Genomic DNA, 12,123 nt, shown 5'->3' with positions numbered 1-12,123 from the left:
GGGAGAGGCAAGAGAGCACCAGAGCAGAGGAGAGGAGAGGAGAGGGCGGAGGAGAGGTGACAAGGTCTCAGTGGTCTAGGTGACAAGGTGGGGGCTGAGTGGGTGGCTGGGGCCCAGTGAGCCAGAGGACACAGTGGTTCCCAGTAGAAATCTTTGCTTCCAAGGACAGTGCTGTGCCTAGCACGCGGCCCACACGCCACCCCCCAGTGCTGTGCCCCCACCCCTAGTGCAAGGGTCCAAAGGCCCCTGTGCCTCCTGTTTCCCAGGATTAAAGTCAAGAGAATGGACAGGGGTGGGGGAAGGGGGACCAGGAGACAGTAGGGCAGTGAGGCTGAGGGCCTGGTCTACCCAGTGCCCTTCCAGATCAGCCAGCTCCTGTCCCCTCCACAGCCCTTGAAGGCAGGTTGTGGTCAGGGACTAGCTATTCCAAAACCCAAGTAAAGGCCAGGAAATGTGGCTGCAGGCCAGGCCAGGCCAGCTACCCAGGATCTCCCTTGTGATTTTGAGGATGCCCAAATCTTAGATCCTTATAAGGATCTTGGAATCTGAGATTGTTCTTGTCAGAGACTCTGAAATGATGTTGATGATGATGATCATCATCATCAGAAGGACTGTTTCTCAAGTGCTATCTATGTGCTGGTAACCAGCCAGAGTTCTTGACCCATTATCTCATTAAACCTGAGAAGTAGAGACCCTTAGGCTTCAGGAATGTGAGTATCAGAGAATCTCAGTGGCTACGGGGAGCCCTGCAGTGCTGAGCCAGGCTAGCATGCCAAGGCAGCCACTAGTTACACCCCTCATAGGCCACAGACTGTGCTGCTGCTCAGGGCTCCAGAGTCCTTACAGCACTGGGCACCCAGATGCCCATGCTCACCCACTCTCACTAACTCCTTCCCCAAGCCAAAGGCCTCCTAGAGTTCAAGAGTGGAGCCAGGAACCAGGAAGCCAGGAGGCTGCTGAATCAGCAGCCCAAGGACCGTGTCCAGGCCAGGGCAGGGAAGGAGGGGGTCAGGCTGCAGGGTGGGTGGGTGGGGGGGCTATCTTCCTACCTGCTACTCCTCCTGGGGGCCTCCATGGGTCTGGACCTGTCCTGAGGGCAGGCCCCCTGGCCAGGCGGTGCTTCCACTGTGTCACCACCCCCTCCTCCCTAGCCCTTCCCTAGAAGGAGGAACCAAGGAGGCGGGGCCAGGCCAGCTGGGCGGTAGGCCAGACTGCAACTGGAAACTTTGCTCCTTCCCCTGCTCCCCCGGGAGGGCTGGGAACTTCAAGTAAGAGGAAGCAGTTTTGAGAACTCACAGTGACTCCTCTGGGCCAAACCCAGGCTAGGCTCCTGCATCTTTGCTAGAATCTCCCCAAGCACCCTGTCAAGTATGTGTCACTAAGCCCTATTCTCCTGAGGAGAAAACAAGATGGAGAGACATTAAGTAATTGGGCTCAGGTACTACAGCTGTCATTGTGCAAGGTGCTCCAGATAAAGTAATGTTCTATTCGACCATTTTGGGAAATCAAGATGAGGCCCTGGCCAATATTCCTGACCACAGCAATAAGCTCTCATTCTCTTTTGTGTTGTCTCCCAAGCTGGCTAAGAGAAATGTTCCCTGAGTAGAGAAGCACAAATCAGAAGAAATGCCATTCTCAATCAAGAGGCTCTTCTCCCAAGGAAAGTGCCCTGCCTGACTTGACAGATGGGGAAACTGAGGCCTCCAGAGGGGAAGAGTCTTGCTAATGTTCACACTGCCAGTCAGACTAAAATCCAGATGCCCTGACTCCCTACCTACCTATCACAGTAATCTCTCTCTCTCCCTCCCTCTTCTATATGAGTGGAGCTGGAAAGAGTAGAGAATTTGGAGGATGTGAAGGATGGGAGATAGGGGGGTTCCTAAGAGTCCCACAGATCCAGCTCAGAGAGCTCCTGTCCTTTCATGGCCCCAGAGCCCAGGCCCCTAGCTGTTCTGAGCAGAAGGCGGCCCTGGGAGGGGCCAGGGGGCCAGTGATCTAGAAAGAATAGGAACTGACAGGCAACAGGCCAGCCTTCCTACCTTCCTGCCTCCCTGCTGGGGCAGCTGGTTCCTCTCAAAAAAAGCCAAAGCTGCTGAGAGAGATAGGCCCTTTAGACCACTGCAAAGTTGGCATCTATGGGCTTATCGTGGCCTCCTTTCCCTCTTCCCACCTTCTAAAGCCCCTGGTCCTTGGGGTGCTGCTTGGGGGGGCCTCAACTCCCACTTCTTTTCTCTCTTCTTTCAGCTTTTCTAGCTCTTACAGCAGCTGTGTCTTGTGCCTTCATTGCTGCACCTCTGGCCCAGACCCGCCTCTTGGCCTGGTAGGAGCTGAGAGACAGAAATTCTAGTCCTGGCCTTAAGGAAGGCTGATACTGTGTGACCTGGGGTAGGCCCCTTCCCCTCTGTGGCAAGGCAGAGAGCTGGGTGCCTGGTGGATCAAGTGCAAGTCCCAGCTCCAGCACTTTCTAGCTGGATAACCCCTCTGAGGGTCAGTCTCCTTATTTATGAGAGAGGAGTAGCCATTCCTACCTCATGGGTTCTTGTAAGGGTGCCATGAAACAAAAGTGCATATATGACAAAGAATCAGCTTGAGCCTGAAAGAATCTGACCCCTCCCCCAGGAAAACAGGGGAGACCCACAGGAAGCCTGTTTGTTTCAGGGATGGAGAGAAGTCTCTGAGCCACTCTTGGAAATCAGATGTATCTGAGCATGTTGGGTAGACTCATGTGATGACCCAGTGGGCCAAAAGGAAGAAGGAATTGAGGGTGAGGAGCTTCACCCAGCCGTAGGGCACCAGCAGGGCCTTCACTCACTTGTTCAACAAATCCTATGGACAAGGCACTGGGCCGGGACCTGATATGGCAGGGGCTGAGGGGAGCCAACATCCTGATCTCACAGAGCTTGTATCAGAGAGGAGAAGACATTCACCAACGAATGGAATTAAGCTGGACAAAAAGTGGAGGTAGCAGGAGAGGATGTTCCAGGCCAAGGAAACAACTCGACAAAAGGCCTGAGGTGGTATTTCCAGGAACTATAAGGAGGCCAACACAGCTGAGTGGAAAAAGCAAAGGGGAGAGAGGCCAGGCTGGAGATGTAGGCAGGTGTCCAATCACACAGAGCCTTGGAGGCCACGATAAAGTTTCAGTATTTATAATAAGAGTAGTTTGGCAGAAAAAAAAAAAAAGAGTAGTTTGGCAGCCTGTGGTTCATGGGTAGGCACTGGGGGGTGGGAGTGGGGGGAGTATCTCTGAAGCTCTTGAAGTCGTATGGAAAATATTAATGAGTAACAGCATGTTTGGGGGTGGGGGGAGCATAGCTTTCATAAGATCCTCAGATGGGTTTAAAATCCCCAAAGGTGGGATGCCTGGGTGGCTCAGCAGTTGAGCGTTTGCCTTCAGCTCTGGGTGTGATCCCAGGGTCCAGGATCTAGTCCCACATCAGGCTCCCCATGGGGAGCCTGCCTATGTCTCTGCCTCTCTCTCTCTGTCTTTAATGAATGAGTAAATAAAATCTTATTTTATTTATTTTATCCCCAAAGGGCAGGGGAGCTCCTTATATGATTCCATTCACTAAGTGCCAACCATAAGCTAGGGACAGGCACCCTAGAACCTTCTCTGAGCTGGCACCTAACCCCCCACCCTCTGGTTAGTCTCAGCTTTCCCCCGACTCCCATCTTCAAGCAGTGCACCACCCAGACAGAAGTGCTTATATTCTTGGCCACACAGCTGTCCAAGCCTTCACTCTGCCTCTGTTCAAGAAGCCATTCCCCACCACCACCACCCCCCGGTCCCCCACTGCCACCTCTCCACCTTGCAAGCTCACCCTTGTTCTTCACAGGTCAGTGTATAGGTAAATAGGTAAATACCTGCTCTGCCCACAGGTTGTGCCCTTGGGGAACCTGCCCTGACCCCTTCCCTGTTTCCTTCTCACCCTGCACTTGTCTCAGCATCCTCTGTCCACATGCGGATGCTCCTTCTGGGCCAGGAGCCCTATGGGGATAGAGGCTGGGTCTTATTTATCCCAGCGTCCCCTGCAACCAGCACAGGGCATCTAGTCACACAGGTCAGTAAGTGGTGTTGATTGGTGGACAATCCACCTGGAGGTGGAGAGGCTGCAAGATGGGCTGGTGGACACTAGAGGGCACTGTGGCCACTGGGATCGTGGCCTGATGCTGCCCAGGCAAAAGGCGTGTGTGTGTGTGTGTGTGTGTGTGTGTGTGTGTGTGTGTGTGTACCAGGTGCTCCGGGAAGCAGGGAAACTGCCCCAGGGGACTGCAGCTCCTTAGCTCTGAGCCTAATTGACCAGGGTCCCTGTTACAGCCTCCCAATTTACATTCTGCTCTGTTTCCACACCATTTCTCATGACAGCCCCATTCCTTTTGCAGAAAAGAGCTTCCATTCTTCCCAAATATAGGGGCCAACCATGCCCGCCACCATCATGGCATACATTTTCTGCTCTGCCCAAAACACCTCACCCCTCACCCACTCCTCACCCGGCTAACTTCTACTCATCCTCCAAGTCTCAGCTTAGATGGCAGCTTAGAGAAGCCTCCCTGGCCCTCAGGCTGGGTTGGGTATACTTCTGAGATGCTCCCGCCTTCCACTTCCTGGTAATTGTCTCCTTGTCTGTTTCCCTACTGGACAGTGGGCTTCCTCAGAGCAGGACTCTATTATTTGTATTTGTATCAACTGCATCTAATTTAGCACAGTGCCTAGAACACTGGAGGTACTCAATAAATCATCCTCACATGAATGAGTGGATAGGTGGACAAATGGATGGATGGGTGAGTGGACAGGTGGGTGGATGGATGGATGGATGACTGGCAAGTCACTTTACCTCCCCGGGCTTCAGCTTCCCCAGCTGTATAGTGTACACAATCACTCCTACTTGGCAGGGTGGCCAGGAGGCTTAAAGAGAACCTGTGCCAAATGCTCCCTAACAGTACCTGCACAGCAGACATTTTGTGAATTAAAGCAATTATTAATATTTGGAATAGTAATAAATAAATAAATAAATAAATAAATAAATAAATAAATAAATAAATAAGGAGGCGGAGGGGAGAAGTTGAAGGAGACTCTGCTCTGAACCTGGGATAATCTCTCCCACTCACATTTACCATTTACCTGTAGAAGACAGCTTTAATGATAATGAAAAAGCGATCATTCTTATTAAAAATAGCAACAGCACCTTCTCTGTGCCAGGCCAGAAACAGGAGGCCCCCGGGGAGGTGGTGGGCAGCCTCTAAGTCTCAGCCAGAGGATGCGAGGCCAAGGCCAAAGTTAGAGCCGTGGGCATTGCCCCTGCGTCTGGAGAGCAGTCATTATGAGCACAGCTGGTTCCAAACTCTTTACTCATAGGTGAAAACTTGTCTAAGAAGTCATTAATTCTCTCTGTAATTAATGTAAAAACTGCAAGGGTTTGTATTAATGGAAAAGTAAGCTCAAGCATCAAGCTGATAATATTGATAATGTGTGCCTGTAATTATATACCGCAGATAACTATAAATTCAGTCACTGCACTAATAAAATGTGCAAATTCTCAAAGCAACCAAGAACTCAGTAACAGCTGTCCTACGAGTAGCACTGTGCCAGTTGTTCCAGAGCTATAACAATAACCATACCTGGATAGCAATGGTAATATTCATGGGTGCACATAAAAGCTGGCATTAAAAGGGGGAATTATTTCGATAAAACAAGGTGTTCTCAGGCAAGGGCATAGAACTTGAAAGCATGGTGAGCAAAGGTCAACCTGCATTCAAATAATCAAAATCTTGATAGATGGGCAACCTTACAACCCTGGGCTCTGAGCAGACTGCCCCATCCCTGCCCACCAGGCGCCCAGGCTCTGATTTCACTTGTGGACTCATAAAAACTGCTCACTGTGGAAGTATCTGACCTCTCTATCCTCACCCACTTCTAGGAGAACTGACTCCCACCTACAGCCCCCCTTGCTGTCTTATGTTACCATAGGATGGATAGAAATGCTGTAGTCCTATGGAATGGACCCGTAAGCTATAAGGTCACATAGCTTCCAGGGTTGGCAGCCACATCAAAAGGTGTGAAAGCAGAGGAGGCTTAGTCCAGAGGGGCAAGGCAGTGACAAAGAGATGATGGGGGACCAATCAAGCCATGAGATACATAGACAAGACATGGGCCTGGAAGATGCAAGGCGGAGGGGGGTGGGGTGAGGGAAGAGAAAGAATCTCGGTCCTTGACTTCCTGGTCCTGCTTCCAATTGGTATGAGGCCTGGCTATATATATTTCATTTCTCAGATTCTGTGAGCTGTAGCCTTAGCCTCACAATAGTTTTCCCCCTTTATTCTGGAGCAAGTTTGAGTGGGTTTCTGTTCCCTGCAACAAAATGTACCCAGACTAAGACAAGGGAAAATTGGGGATGTAAGTGCAGGGCTTGCATAAGCAAGACTGCATAGAGAACATTATGTAGGGAGGGGTGAATGCAATTATACAGTGTTTGTATTTGCTCACTCAAATGCTCCCTCATTTTCTGCCACTTGCTACCACAGACACACATTATAGCCCCACACTCACACACTGACATTCAGTGGCACGCAGAAACAAAGGCGGTGATGCCTAGATTTGCTTCTCTGCAGACATCCAGACACACATGGATGCATGCCAGCACCCTGGTGCTCTTCACACCCTCATGGACATGAAACTGGGTGGCACACTGGAGGGCACCCGCATGCATGAGCACAGTGGCATTGCCCACAGGGCGCGGGGCAGGAGTCGAGGCTTGACTGGGCTCTGTGCAGCCTCCCTCCCCAGCTGCCAAGTGACTCATCCCCAGGGCTGCTAATTAAAGCCAGGACAAAAAAAAATAAAAAATAAAGCCAGGACAGAGGGGACAGAGGCAAGGGGAGGGGAAGAGAGAGAAGGCAAGTTTATTTTGGTGCCAACCAGGCATGCAACCAGCTCAGGGGTCACCTGCTTCTTGGGGCTGGGCCAGGCAGAGGCTGGGGAGTGCAAACAGGAAGGGGAGGGAAGACCCTCTTACCCTTTCTTGTCCCTCCTGAGCTTCCTGGAATGGTGCCTCCTTTGGGAAAACTATCCAACTCCCCCGTGTTTCCCCCCACATCATCCTCCTCTATCCCACTGTCACTCCAGCTCTCCCACTCCAGACTCTTGTCCTTACAACTGGTTTCTCCTCTTTAGCACACTCCCATATAGGCTTGCCAAAGCTGGCTTATTTGTGTTGGCACCTCGCTTTTGCCCTCCCACCCCCAACAGACCACCCAACACAGGTCCAGTACACAGGGAATGCTCTATGTGCTGCTGGAGAGTTGCTGTGGTGATGGCAACTCTGATGGTCTGAATCCCTATCCTTGTTCTACTACCAGGGAAATAATTTCAGCTAAGATTAGTTTCCTTGCTGGTAAAATGACAAGAACATATACCCGATAGCGTTATTATGGAGATGAAATGAGAGAGTATAGGTAAAGTGCCCAGCATGGTGCCTGGCATGGAAAAGCTCTAGCTAACACTCTAAGTGCTGCTGCTGCAAACACCTGCCTCACCAGCCCTGGGGTAGCAGCAATCACACAGAGCCAAGTTCAAGCCTGGCTCCACCACACACTACCCAGGGAACCTCAGACAGGTCACAGAAGCTCACAGAGCAGTGACTTGTCTGTAAAATGGAGATTCATGATATGACCCCGTAGATTTTACTGTAAAGATCTGAGCCTGTCAGGCATCCTGTGTGGAGCCCCACCCTTAGAAGCTGCCAGATAGGGCAGCCCGGGTGGCTCAGTGGTTTAGCACCGCCTTCAGCCCAGGGTGTGATCCTGGAGACCAGGATCGGGATCAAGTCCCATGTCAGGCTCCCTGCATGGAGCCTGCTTCTCTCTCTGCCTGTGTCTCTGCCTCTCTCTCTCTCTCTCTCTCTCTCTCTGTGTGTGTGTGTGTGTGTGTGTGTCTCTCAATAAATAAATAAAAACTTAAAAAAAAGAAGAAGCTGCCAGATAAATGGCAGCAGTGAATATGGAGAGGCAGCAAGGAGGAGCTCTTGACCTGACGTTTGGGGGGCCAGAGCATCCCAGGAGGGAAGAAGCAGCCGGGGTGGGCTTAGGGCAGCCAGGCAAGGCTTCCCAGAATGAGCAGGACTGGGGTTGGGCCCCCCAGAGCCAGAAAGCCTTCAACTGACCTGAAAGTGACAAGGTGGCAGGCACAGGAAGTGGTAGGAACAGAGAGCTGGGCAGGACAGGCAACTAGGCTCTGCTGAACAGGAGGCAGCATGGGAAGGAAGACTTGGACACAGCTGGGTTGCCTCCTGGGACTGGCAGTGTCATCGACATGTGGACTGGGGAGCCTTGGAAGGTCTGTGAGGTCTCAGCCACCCCAGATTGCCAGGAGGTCAAAACAAAGAAGAATCTTAGAGGTGATCTAAGCCAAACTCCGGTTGGACAGATGGGGGCACTGGGGCCCAGAGTGGGAGGCCTCCTCTGGGAACAGAGCCAGCAGTGGCTCCTCCTCCCACTTCTCCTCCGAAGGCAGCGGCTCCTGTTGCCATGGGGACCTCCTGGGCTCTGCGGGTGTCAGTGGCTCCCCCACCTCCTCCCTCCTTCCCTAGCAACAGGCCACCTCCGTGGCTCTCATCCTTGCATGCCTGGCAACCCCAGCCTGGTCCCCCAGGCCCCCTAGTTCCAGCCTGACCCTCCCAACCATGTCAGTGCCTCCAAACCTGAGATCCCTGGGTTTCTGGTGGCAGAGGTAGCAGTCCCTCCTGCCTCTCAGGCACATCTCCACATTTTTCAAGCTTGGCTATCCAGTGAAAGACAATGGATTGGGGGCGGCAGAGGGCTGAGGGCATTAGGATGTACTGAGCACTATTTTATGCTGGACACTGCTTTACTTTCATTTCCCTCATCTAACCCAGAGGAGTCCAAACTGTTGTCCCCACTCACGGATGAGGAAACCAAGAATCTGAGAAGTTCAGTGACTGCAGAGAGCACACAGTGAGGAAGCAGGCTCCACTGACCAGCTAGCTTTGTGAATTTGAGCCATCCTCATGCCCTCTGCGGACCTTGGTTTCAAATGCCTGTGGGCCTGACAGCTTCTCACAAATCCACAGGAAGTCCAGGCACCTTCCTCTGCCCACAGCCCTCGCACAACACCAGCTGTTCAGCTCTAATTAGACTCCACACTTTCTCTGGCACCCCATACTTAGAAGCCCTCAGGCCTCAGTGGTTTGCAATCTACCCACCCTGCTCCCTCCTTGCTGCTTGGCTGCCACAACAGCCAAGGCCTAGCCTCTCTCCTTGGTGTTTCTTCTATCCACCGTTCCCTTCTACACACACACACACACACACACACACACACACACACACACAGTTTATTAGATGAGGACACTTGGAGCTCCAAGGGATGAGCAGATTTGTCCAAAGTCACATAACGAGAAAGTGACCTAGCCATAAATGGCGTCCTGTGCCCCAACCCAGATGCTGCCTTTGCTATGCTGCAGAGCCCAGTCTCTCTCCTCTGGCCTTCCCTGGCTCCTGTTGAGGACAGAAGGTCTCTGACCCAGCCCCGATCCATGTTCTGAACTTTAGCATTAGCTCTTTTCCTGCCCTGATCTGTTGGAGCCCAACAGAATGCACCCACTCTCATCCCATCCTCACTTCTGATGCATGCTGGTTCCACTTCCAGGGATGTGGACCCTGACCCCATGCCCTCACTGCCTTGTAAAGTCTGCATGACAGTCTTCCACAGCCTCGATCAGATTCTGCCTTCTCCACAAAGATCTCCCTGACCCCTAACTGAAGTGAGCTCAAACATTTATGTGTGTGGTCTGGTCCGGGAGCACCTTCACACGTCTCCACCCAGTCCTGGTTCCAAGTTCATCTTCCCACCCCATTTGCTGGCTCTTGCCCCACAAGTACTATGTTTTAGGACCCTTCCACAGCCCAAGTGTGACCCTTGCTTCTCAATTGCTGAGTCCTCAAGACACCCTCCCCCCACGGCCTCCTGGACTGTGGAACTGGGACGGGTGTTGGGAAGTATGGCTCAGTAAAATCAATGCTGGCTCTGCAACCAGACAGCACAAGGCATGAGTCAGAGTGATGCTGCCCTGACCTATTGCTGTTCTTTCCTTGGGCAAGGTGCTGACCCTCTGGGGTACCTCATTGTCCTCATCCATAAATCTGGGAACCCAACCCACATCTAACAGGGCCATTGTGAGCATTAAATAAGATCATGCTCAGAGTTCTTAATATGTGAGGAGCAAAGGATAACTACTATTATTACTAATATTAGGATGATGATGAGGACAATTATTATCTGCCAGGCTGTCAAGAGCTCCCACAGTGGCAACGTGGGCAGGGCTCTGGGCTTGGTGCCAGGCAGACCTTGGTTTGAATTCCAGCCCAGCCATCTATTAGCTGTGTGGCTGTAGGCAAAACCCATAACCAGCCCAAGCTTCAATTTCTTTAACTGTAAAACAGTGATGATAAGGCCAGCTCGGGCTCCACCTACAGTGTTGCTGGGAGGATCAAACAAAAGAAAGTCCCTGACAACTTTTATAAGTTGTAAAGGCCTAGTGTATGTCATCGTGACTTATGATTATGATCATCAGTAAACACCCTGAGCTGCATGTCCCAGGAACTCTCCTGCTGGGGAGAGCTGGGAGCTAGAGATGCCTTTGATCAGGTTCCTTGACAAGCAGCAGGGATATCAGGGGGGAGGCCTGGGAACCTGTGCTCAGAGTCATGCTAAGTTGCCTCTCTCCAAACCCGTAGTGGGATCCATATCCTTTGCTAGACTAGTAGTGCCTTCCTAAATGCTAGGACAGGCTGTGCCCATGCTGTCCTCCTTGGCTGCATGCTGGGACTAATTGCATCTTGTCATGTACTCCTTGCCTAGACGCTGGGCCTGACTGTACCTAACACAGTCCCCTGCTCTCCCGCTGACCACAGCCTATACCCCAGACCCGGGGCATCAGTGTGATCTTCCCACAGCTCCTGCCTGGGATACTAGGACATGCTGTGTCTCATTATGTGCTTCCGGCTATATGCTGGGATCCTCTGCCTCACTTCCCACATCCACTGCCCAATGGCAGGACCTGGGCGGCTGCATAAGGTTGGACAAGCTGTGCTCTGCACAAGGGTTCATGGCCAAGAGGCCATAAACAGCGGGGGGGGGGGGTGGCTGAAATGCAACCTGTGCTCTGCTCACTGAGCTGGGAACCCCGGTGAGAGGCCGCAGTAGCCCTGGAGAAAGGGAACATGCCTTCAACTGGTCCACTCAGTGGATCCCACCCTTCACAAAGGCACTGTGTGGGTTAATTAAGAACTGTGTAGCCCTGGCTGGAATTCAGTGTACCCATCCCATGCCTCTGTTGCCTGGGCCCATCTCATCTTATCTCAGAGGCCCACTGCATTGCCTCTGACCTGGATGCTAAGACTTAATGGGCCCTATCCTGAGTACCCCATCATTCCCCCGTAGACTCTATCCTTGATACTTGTGACTTCGTGAAGCTTCTGATGGGTTAAGGCCCAGGAAATGCACAACTAGCCTTTGTCTTAACCCCAGTTTTATTCCCATCTCTTCGAGTGGCAGATTGATCACACCACGAAAACTTACTGAAGCTTGTAATTTTTTACCAAGCATGGAAAAAAAAGTGCACTTGTCACCATAATGTATGTTTCTAATGTGTAGAATGTGTCATGTCAAAAGTCCAGATCTCACTACTCAGAGCTAGCTAGTGCAATTCAGGGTGGAGCACCAATGCCAGACCAAAGAAGCCCTGCTTCTCTCATGCCCTCTTCTCCAGAAAGGAGAAGGTGGAGAAGGACCCAGGTCCAGAGCTGACCTCTCTGCAGGTCAGCTTTCCCATCTGAGCAGCAATCATGAGTCTTTCTGGGGTTCAGCCCAGCCCAGAGTAGCCAGGGTCAGAAAGACTGAGGAACAGTTTTCAGCCTCCTTCCACGCCTGCTACACTCACCTTAGCCCTTCCACTCTGCTCCATACCCACTCCTAGTACCAATGGGACAAAACCCCTGGGGTCGACTGCCCCCCCCCCGCCCCTGCCCACAGATCCCCAAGTAACAAACCAAAGGGCCCACCCCAGTCCCTGTCCCATCTCCCCACTGCTACTACAGAAAGAGGGTACT

At 52.0% G+C, this 12,123-nt stretch overlaps 1 protein-coding gene across 8 annotated transcripts in view; it reads right to left on the bottom strand.

The window, feature by feature from the left end:
* Positions 1 to 12,123, bottom strand: part of IQSEC2 (IQ motif and Sec7 domain ArfGEF 2) — an 80,163-nt gene that overhangs the window by 41,028 nt on the left and 27,012 nt on the right. The window contains exon 1 of one of the 8 annotated variants that reach the window (XM_072816151.1): positions 1,050 to 1,181. The exons of 6 other annotated variants lie outside the window; for them this stretch is intronic. In XM_072816151.1, the coding sequence (XP_072672252.1) occupies positions 1,050 to 1,075 (26 nt within the window). In that variant the 5' untranslated portion in view covers positions 1,076 to 1,181. Of the gene's footprint in view, positions 1 to 1,049; positions 1,182 to 12,123 lie in introns of those variants that run through there. One more of the 8 variants, XM_072816154.1, reaches the window with a different exon arrangement.

Source organism: Canis lupus, chromosome X, assembly GCF_048164855.1.
Source record: "Canis lupus baileyi chromosome X, mCanLup2.hap1, whole genome shotgun sequence".
NCBI classification, from domain to species: Eukaryota; Metazoa; Chordata; class Mammalia; order Carnivora; family Canidae; genus Canis; species Canis lupus.
Note: the sequence above shows the minus strand (reverse complement) of the source record. Positions and strands in the feature narration are given on the sequence as shown.